This window comes from Anastrepha ludens, chromosome 3, assembly GCF_028408465.1.
Source record: "Anastrepha ludens isolate Willacy chromosome 3, idAnaLude1.1, whole genome shotgun sequence".
Taxonomy (NCBI): domain Eukaryota; kingdom Metazoa; phylum Arthropoda; class Insecta; order Diptera; family Tephritidae; genus Anastrepha; species Anastrepha ludens.
Window position 1 is genome coordinate 128,396,813 of NC_071499.1, and position 9,627 is coordinate 128,406,439.

The 9,627-nt window shown below is 38.3% G+C and overlaps 1 protein-coding gene across 1 annotated transcript; it reads right to left on the reverse strand.

Moving 5' to 3' along the window:
* Positions 1–3,070: 3,070 nt before the first annotated feature.
* Positions 3,071–8,891, reverse strand: LOC128859199 (gamma-tubulin complex component 6). The gene is made up of 10 exons (XM_054095989.1): positions 8,201–8,891; positions 7,750–8,142; positions 7,244–7,693; positions 7,032–7,185; positions 6,837–6,972; positions 6,565–6,781; positions 5,392–6,502; positions 4,141–5,328; positions 3,543–4,080; positions 3,071–3,479 (listed from the first exon to the last, which is right to left on the reverse strand). The coding sequence occupies exons 1-10, from the start codon at positions 8,609–8,611 to the stop codon at positions 3,257–3,259; spliced, it is 4,821 nt and encodes a 1,606-aa protein (XP_053951964.1). The 5' UTR covers positions 8,612–8,891; the 3' UTR covers positions 3,071–3,256.
* Positions 8,892–9,627: the final 736 nt, after the last annotated feature.

A 9,627-nucleotide genomic window follows, 5' to 3' on the forward strand; every position in this document is an offset into this window, starting at 1 on the left:
ACGAAGATGCGTGTAGAGAGCCCATCATGAACGCACACAAGCGCAACGCTCTATGCACGCATGCCAATTGCAGTGCTGCTCTCTGTGCTCTTTAAAATACCACATTTATAGAGGTGTGTGTAAATTGAATTTGTGTATGGATTAATGAGAGAGTATTTTGTGAACATTCAACTTTAGCTGACTTTTAGCTCATATTTTGCTTTCGGTTGACAATACGATTGATTGGTAGTACTGCTGTGAAGTCAAAGTGGATGTGACAAGTAAATTTTGTTAAATTTAAATTTAATTATGAAATAATTAATCTTTGGCTAATTTATGTAAAAAACGCTTTCTATTCGATATACTTAAAATGAGATTGAGATTTCTAAAAGAAAGCTAATTAAATACAAAACTAATTGAATATAGATCGCCCCTAAATTTGCGTCCGGCACGTAAAATTGAAAAGAATTTTTGCGAATTTATCTGCAACTTCTTTTTCTTCAATCCAAACCTGATTGATCATGTCAAATTAGTTAGCTTACCAGGTCACTCCATCACATCACCAGTTTCGAATCGAAACGTAAAGGATTTGGCTAGACAGTGAATTTCAGCGATCCATTTTTTGGAAATAGTAACAGACTCATGAATCTTGTCTGAAAGGCACGTAATTTGCCAAAACCTTTTGAAATTCACACACAACTACATATATGACGCCTTTTTGAATTTTAATTATTTTACTCAAGGAGCTACTAAATTGCCCTTGCGAATTATTTGCTGGTTGAACTACACAATAGATGAACCATATAACTTTTTTTTTCAAAAAAAAAACAAAAAACAAGGGCATCTATTCGGATGCATTGCCTATAGCTGAGGCGAAACTCAAAGATTTAAATAAAATGTGAAACGTTGGTAATTCCAAAAGAATTACATTCTCTTTATGAAAATCAAAAAGCAAGAGTGAGGTTAGTGATGTTCTATCGGAACCAACTTTTCAGAAAATTCTGATGCCGAAAATGAGAGTTGTGATAAGTTTACTATCATTCGTTAAATATAAAATACTTACCCTTCTGATACCGAAGCCGAAAAAATGCCATCCCGCCCTCCCTAATGTATGACTCCGTATCTAAGCGAAACGCTTCTACTAAGACATAGACTAACTTCAGTAACCATGGGCTGGGCAACGTACGCCCACCACTACACTGCAATCACTACGAGCAGAAAGAGGGCCGTCTACGACCCAAACATGTCGCTCCGTAAGCTAAGACTTAACTCACCTGCGGCTTAGCCATGAAATTATAACCCATTCCCATCTATTGCAACTATCCTTCAGCGACAATGTCCGCTCTGCGCAGACGCTGATCCTGCGGCACATTCTAATCTGCTCAACAATAGGTACATGGCGACAAGAAATTGTGGAATATATCGACCCATCAAGATGCTCAAAAATCGCACCGGTAAAAATGTGCAATTAATTTAAAACTTTCTGAAAGGGGTTGATCTGCTCAGACGAATTTGGCATAATCGCTTAAAGCAATTCATAAATTACTTTGCAAAAGTTGCGGAGCGCAGAAGGTCTCCGTCAGCAGCGCTGTGAGTCGTATTGTATTTGCAAAATATTTAATTTATTGTGCAAATATTTAAATTAAAGTTAAATAAATAACCTTGATTTACCAACATTTTCAATTTTTATGTTTTTTTTTAAATAGCCGAGTAAGTTGCGCGTGACTACATATCGGTTGGTTCAGATTCGAAACCCACCGGGGACATGAGGTAACAGACGATAGAAAATTCTTCTAATGGCAGTCGCCCTTGGGAGACCTTCTCCACGACGTCATAAAACTGTAGGTACATACCTACACTTGTAGAACACCAAGTCAGCGCCACAAGCTGAAGAAAAAACTCGATCAATCAGCCAACAAAGTATATGGGCGCCATATTTTTATAAATTTTTTTTGTTTTACTAATTTTTTAATTTTTATTAATTTGTATTAATTTTTTATTTTTATTAATTTTTTAAATTTTTTTTTTCTTTTTATTAATTTTAATTTATTTTTTTATTTTAATAAATTTTTTTTTTTAATAATCTTTTTATTTTAATAAATTTTTTTATTTTTATTAACTTTTGTTATTTTTTAGTAATTTTTTTATTAATATTAATTTTTTTATTAATATTTTTATTAATGTTTTTTGTTTTATTAATTTTATTATTTTTATTAATTTTTTATTTTTATTCATTTTTTTCTTTTTATTAATTTTTATTTATGTTTTTATTTTATACATTTTTTTTGTCTTTATTAATTTTTTTTTAATAATTGTTTTATTTTAATAAATTTTTCTATTTTTATTAACTTTTGTTATTTTTTAGTATTTTTTTTTATTTTTATTAAGTTTTTTTCCTTTTATTAATTTTTTTTATTTTTATTAATTATATATTTTTTTTATTAAGAATATTTTTTTTATTAATTACATGTTTTTATTAATTATTTTTTTAATATATTTATACATATTTTTTTTATTAACTATATTTTATCTTATTAATTATATTTTTTTATTTATTATATTTTCTTATTAATTATATTTTTTAATTGTTCTTTTTATTAATTTTTTATATATGGTTTATATATTTTTTATTTATTTATTACATTGTTTATTTATTTCAATTTTTTTGTTTATTTATATTTATTACATTTTTATTGATTATATATTTTTTATTAATTATATGTTTTTTTTAATTATATTTTTGTATTTATTATATTTTTTATTTAGTTATTGTATTCGTTTTATTTATTTATTACATTTTTTATTTATTATATCCTTTTTTGTGGCATTTATGTATTATATTTTTGTTATTATATATTTTTTAGGTGCACATTTTTTTCTTTATTACCTTTTATTTATTTGTTATATTTTTTTATTATTATTATTTTTTTTTATTATTACTTTTTATTTTTATATTTTTATTTACTTATTATATACTTTTTAATTTATTTACTTTATTTTTTATATTTTTTTATTTCTTCTATATATAATATTTTTTAATATTAATTTTTTAATAATTTTTCCCCTAATAAAACGCATTAAAAATCTTAAATTCAACATGAAGCAATATTAATAATTTTTAATTAGTTCAAGGCAATATTAACTAATAATAAAATTAAATATACATAATGACAGGCATCAATACATAGTAACATTTAAATTCGACTTTTATAATGAGTTTTTATGAGTTTCATATTTGAATTCAAAAATTCATTCAAACAAACCGTTTCATAAACTACTATGGAATAGTACTTGCAGTGTAGTACTGATTGAAATTAATCAAAGCAATTAATTGGCCAATCTCCTCCTGGTAGCCATGACGCACAATCTTATTACCCAGATATATCGTGAACTTAATGAACTTGTCAAACTCCTGTTCGTCATTGGATAATTTCTCATAGCGTGAATGGGTGAAATACTCGTCGCCGCTGCGTTGCTTGAATTCGCGCGACTTCAGATTGCTGTGAAAAATAAAGATATGAAATTGTCAATGCACAAATACCGACGCTTTAAGACCCACTCACTTGTAGAATCGCAACGAAATTTTGAATATATTTTCGATTGTGTTATAAAACTCTACACTGTGCCGATTCAACATGCAGAGGAAGAGAATGCGTTTCACATAGGTTGTGTGCTTCCGATAGATATCCTCAATCGACTTTGCCTGCAACAGATCATCCTTAAACGTCTTCCAAGATGATTGCAGCGCATTGGCGGTGATATGATTCTGCAGCGCATGCACGAAATGATAGAATTTGTGGCGCATAAACTGCACATGACGATATTGCGGCGATTTGAGTATTCCTTTGCCGTGCTTGTTCACGGCCTCCTTGAGTATCTGAAAGGCGCGCTCCAATACCCAACTGATGCGACGGACTTTGATGAGATATTTGAAAATGTTACCATATTGCTCGAGTGTTTCGGGATTAAGTATGAGATTCAGCGGCCATTCAATGCGATAGCTCAGGCTGAGCACGTTCAACACGCCCGGATTGGTGAGATCGAATTTTTGTGGCATATCGCTAATGGTGAAGGACAGATTTTCCGCGTTTTTGTCATTGCCTGTAATGGACGCTCTTTGTATTTGTCTACAAGCGAATACAAATGCAAATGCAAACTTACCTGTTATGCTTGAACTAAGCGCGGTGTCGAGTATTGAGTGCAGCATCTGATAGTTAAGCAGTTTCGCGGGCGATGCACCGGTCTCCAGTTTGCCAATAATGCCATCACAGATGATTGAACCGAATTCGCCGTCCATCAAAAAGAAGTAATGCCGCAAGCTACGCAGATGATCTAAGATCTGGAGCTCATCGAGAAACAAACGCATCACCTCGTTGTTGACCAAATCGAGATGTGTGGTCATAGGCAGTACTACGGATTTTTGAAGAAATTCTGTGAGCGTGATGACGCTCATGCTGTTGACTTTTAACTGTTCCAGCGACTCGCGTGACTTCCTTGTCGCCACTACCATTGGAGTAGTTGTCATGTTTAAGCGTATAAACGGACTGCGTGTGGCGCAGGTAAAATTGCTATTGAGCAACTCTCGGCTGCGTTTGTAAGGGTCATTGTAGTCCTGCACTGGAATGGCGATTTCCTCCTCTTCAGCGCTGGAGGTGAGTGACATTGTATCCGGTTGTAAGGGCGCCTCCACAGCGGCTGCCTGTTGTTGCTTCTTCACTCGCTCGGCATCGACAAAATCAAAGCCTTGCTTGGCTTGCAAGCCTGCGCTGTTTAACGCGTAGTCGGGCGTAACCGACGCCTCCTGCGTGTCTGCAGTGTGGCAACCAAGCAGCCGACCCGTCGGTTTCTCTATTTCCACTGATTCTTGTGGCTCATTTGCCAGCTCCACATTAATTTTCAAAGCTGTTTTCGTCGGCAAATTACCATTGGCAAGATCACTTTGTTTCACCACTGCAGCAGTCAACTCTGAAGCACCACTCTCGATGAGCGGCGTGTCAGAGGTGGTGGACATCGGTGTTGCAATCTGCTCTACTGTGAATGTAGTACTCGATGGCGTTTTTCCAGTGAGTATATCGAATTCACTCTCTAGAACACGACGTCGGTTGCGTGCACGTTCCGTGTCCAAATTCAGGTTGAGATGCGCGCGATCGGCCAGCGGACTTTTGTTGTACTCAACGAAAGGATCATTCTGCATCATACGCCTACGATTGCGTTGCAATTCCGTTAACTCGCTATCCGGCAGAGTATTTAGATTAATGTCAGGTTGTACTGGTTGATCGGCGGCTGAGCTATAGGTGCCAAACTCGTGCGCGAGCACACGTAACTTGTTGCGTTGTGCCTCGGTAAGCGCTGTTGGGAGAGTGAATACAGATTAGATTATGAAAACTTTAGTCAAAAAACTGTATAACTTACGTCGCTCAGCGATTGCGTTGGGGGCTAACGCTGATGCTGCAGACCGTATCGTAATACTCGGTGTCAGTGTTTCAATGTGCGTGGCTGGTGCAATGCTAATCGTGGTGCTGCTAATATTGTGTTGCACACTGCCTGTTGGCGGCTCGTTCGAATTTATCACGTCTGAAACGCTGCGCTTCAGGAATGTTGTATTAGAAGCATGAACCGACAGTGCTGCCGTGTCCGATTCGGTATGGAAACTAGTATCTGAGCTGACCTCCTGTGGTGTGCCATCGCCAGGTTCTGATAGCATAATCAGTGTCTTGTCATGCTCTTGTGCCTTACGACTTACTACTCCCGTCGCTGTTGTCTCCGCACAAATAATGCGTAGCTCGTTTTCATTCTCCTCGAATTTTCGCACGAACTCCTCGGATAAGCATTCAGCATACAGCGAAACTGAGTCCGCGTCCGCGTCAGCATCACCGTCTTTGGCCTCCTCCCCACAACACGACTCAAAGTCAGTATCGGTTCCGCCGCTGCCCGGTGTTTGGAGCGCTTGCGCACTCTCAACGCTACCATCACTCTGCGGGCTTAACTTCGACGGCTGCTCTTGTTTGGCTTGTGGCTCCGGCTGTTTATTTGAGCCCACTTTTCCCACTGTATCGGTGCGCATCATATCACTGAGCTCTTGGTAGTATTCGATACGCTTGCGAAGATTGATATTTTCGCGCAGCATACGCTGCTCCTCCAGCTTCTCGGTTTCTCGCAGTAAACGCAACTCCAGCTCAACATTCGCACGACGCTCATCAATTTTACGCTGTTGAGCATTCTGCAATTGTGTCGTCAATTCATAGAGCCGTCGCTTTTTGCGCTCAGCAGCAAGCAATGCGAGTTCGTGCTGCTCTAGTGACCACTTCTCGAGATTCTCACGAGTGCGTTGGCATGCGCGTTGATAAAATTGCCGCTTCTTCGCGGCACGCGCTTCGAATATTCGACGTATGCTGACCTCAGCGGTGCCACAGGCTGCATGTGCACGTTCTCTGTACTTGATACACTTCTTCTTCAGGCTTTGAATCTCCTCATAAGTGAGGCACACGGAAATAAGTGGATAGTCCAAGCGGAAAAGTGGATGCTGTAAATAGAGGCAAGCAACTGATTTAAATAGAATTAGACAAATTAGTTATTTTCACATACACTCGGTTTGTAGGCTTTCAACAACATCGTGTACTTGCCACACTGTAAGATGTCATCCTCATAGCCTTGAAAGAAGCCAGGCACAGATTCCTTGCGCACGAAATGGGCTTTATCATAAAAGTACTTCGTATTGGAGCGATAGTGATCGACAAAGCATATGAACAACTCATTGGAGGGATCGTCCAAAAGCCCATAGTAGATCCATTTCTGCAGGTGTCTGGCGTAGCAAAAGTGAGTAAAGGTCTCCACTAAGACTTCTATTGACTACTTACTTGAAGTAAACGTGACAGCAGGACTTTAGAATATAAACCAATAACATTATATAGTCCTTCTCAGTGGTGTGCACAATTTCACGATACAAGTAGCCAAGAAACTGTGAGCCCATGGGCAGCGATACGTGTGCTTCCACTAGAGAAGATAAAATATTAGAGTAAATGCTATTTCTACCAATAAATCAGTAAGATTACCATCCGTATGTATGGCCAACGTAAACGACAAGTTGCTTATTTGCCGCATCATTTTGCGCATGCGCGCATAGAAGCCAATTAGTGTGTCATCTTGCTGCGCAAACACATATTGACGAAACGTGAGCAAGTACTCGGCTATTGCGCTGCATAGCGCCTGCAAACATAACAAATTTTATAACTTTTTCGTACTTTACGCCACCACGCCCACTCACCCGAAATATGAATCCTTCAAACATCAGTTTGTAGTCCCTTTTCTGTATCATTATGTGCAGCCTTTTGTAACAGGTGCCACACTCCAGGAAACTCGCTGCATAGCTGCTGAGCGTATCCGGCAGCAAGCCTTCCACTGTGATTTTCGGCAGCATACTGAACACCATACGATCGTCATATTGAAATGTCTCCGACTGTATGCCGGCAGTTAGTGCCTTCAAATCGTGTAAAAAGTCAGCGCGAGTCATAATGTTTGTTTCGAACTTGGCTCCAAGCATTTGTAACAAATGACACTTGAGATCAATCACCACCTCGGCTTCACTGGCGAACGGGCGCTGGCGGAGTACGCCACGACAGCCCAAACTTTGCCAATTCCAGGATAAAATGCGTGGTTCTTCTTTGAAAGCGATCTCTTTTTCCACCATCGGTACCGAATTTAAACCACACTTAAGCTGCAATGGAATTACAAGAATTAAATAAATGAAAAAGGAGTGTTGATCTCACCAACCTTCAGTTTTGTTAGCAATTCTTTAGCCGGTAACGGCTGTTGTTCACTATCGCTCAACAAGCGAAAACTATTCATATTAACGCGCATCGAGGAGCCTAGAACACGGCGCGTCATGGCAGTAAAGGTGTAATCTTGGGCTGTGGCTGGTGGGCGCGTTGGCTTAGCACCATATTTTTGTTCTATTTTCGCCAGTAAATTGCATTCTCCTCCCAGTAGATATTTGGGCATGTATGGATTATCGGACGCCTTAATATCCTGCACGCCTTTGAAAAAACGGGGTTGTGGATTTAACCAGTCGCACGTTTGTGGTTTCGGATAATAACGATTATTCTCATAGCTGGCAAAGAGCGTAAATGGGCCAGGTATCAGCAGCGCGGGTGGGCTTGGCACAGGCTTTGAATTAAAGTTTCGTTACATTAAAGCAATACAAATGGCTACCTCATTTACCTACCACTTGCTCCTCTTCATGCAAATTACCCTGCAGCAACAACAGCAAATGTAGTACACCACGACCGGGCCCCTCACTGAAGTATGAATCTTCACTGATGGATTTCATCTGCTGTTCGAGCGCCGCATAACGTGCACATACCTGAGGATCCGCACGCGAATGTAACTTGGCGGCGAATATATGCATATCAACCGCACGTTGTGGATCGAATTCCGTTTTGTCATCCGTTTGTGGATATGTATGCGGTCTCATTGATTTCTTCAGCAGGATTTCAAAGGAGTCCGACTTCAATTTGCGCACAGCTGTGCTGAGTTCAGGCTCCTCCAGTCCTTGCTGGCTAGCAAGATTCCTACATAGCTGTATAATGAGACAATTAACACTATCCGCATTATCCACCAGATCGTCATCATGCATGGCGGCAAAGTGTGTGATGAATTGCAGTTTAAAATTAGTTGAAACGATAAATTCAGTTTTTCACAAAATACTCCCTGGGCCTATGGTTCAATATTTGTTCTTTTTTTGTAATGTAGTATGTACTGACTTCCAGTAGGTGTCGCTGGTCTTATGTTTGTTGACATTTATGTTACCAAAACAACAAGAACAATAACAACAAGTTGTTTTTCAGTAAACGGCTTGATCCAGCAAAATTTTTGAAGAGTTTCTGCATTACAAATAATTATTATGGATCAATTTGATGATTTCAATAAAATTCCGTTGATAAATTTTAGATAATATGGCGTTTTTTTACGATCGGTGTTTCGCATTTGTTTATAAACAAAAAACAGCTGTTGACTGAAGGTAAGAGATTGACATATACCAGTAGTAATAGAGTTTTTGGTGGATTCTTAGTGATTGCCAAAAGAGACGAAAGTGCTGCCAGAAAGCACCGAGAATTTTGAAAACAGCAGCATATTGGAACTGCTGCGAAGTGCTTACTAAAATTTCGAAAAGAAGTGAATGAAGTTACTATGACACAAGTGAATGAAGTTACTATTACTCACATAAAATACTCACTACCGCACCGCATCGTTATAGGTCGCAATGTTCTTTTCTTTCTTCTTTTTTTTGATTGGCGCGATAACCGCTTAAGCGATTTCAACAAAGCGCGCAAGTTGTTTCTTTCTTGTGCTAACCGGCGCCAGTTGAAAACACCAAGTGACGCCAAACCCTTCTCCACCTGATCCGTCCAACGCAGAGGAGGTCTTCTTGACTGGCGTGATATCCGCTCAAGGGATATCGGGCAAGTTTACCAAACGATTGAGTATCTCAAAATAACAATATGTAGCGTCTTTTAGAATATTATTCCACAATTCAAATGTAAACTAAAGTTCTAGCTCAAAACATTTTGCAAACAAAGAGCTCTTCTTCTTTAAATTTTTTCTTGTATTTCCGCATCTACGAAATTTTATAGCGAGATCAAAGAAATACTG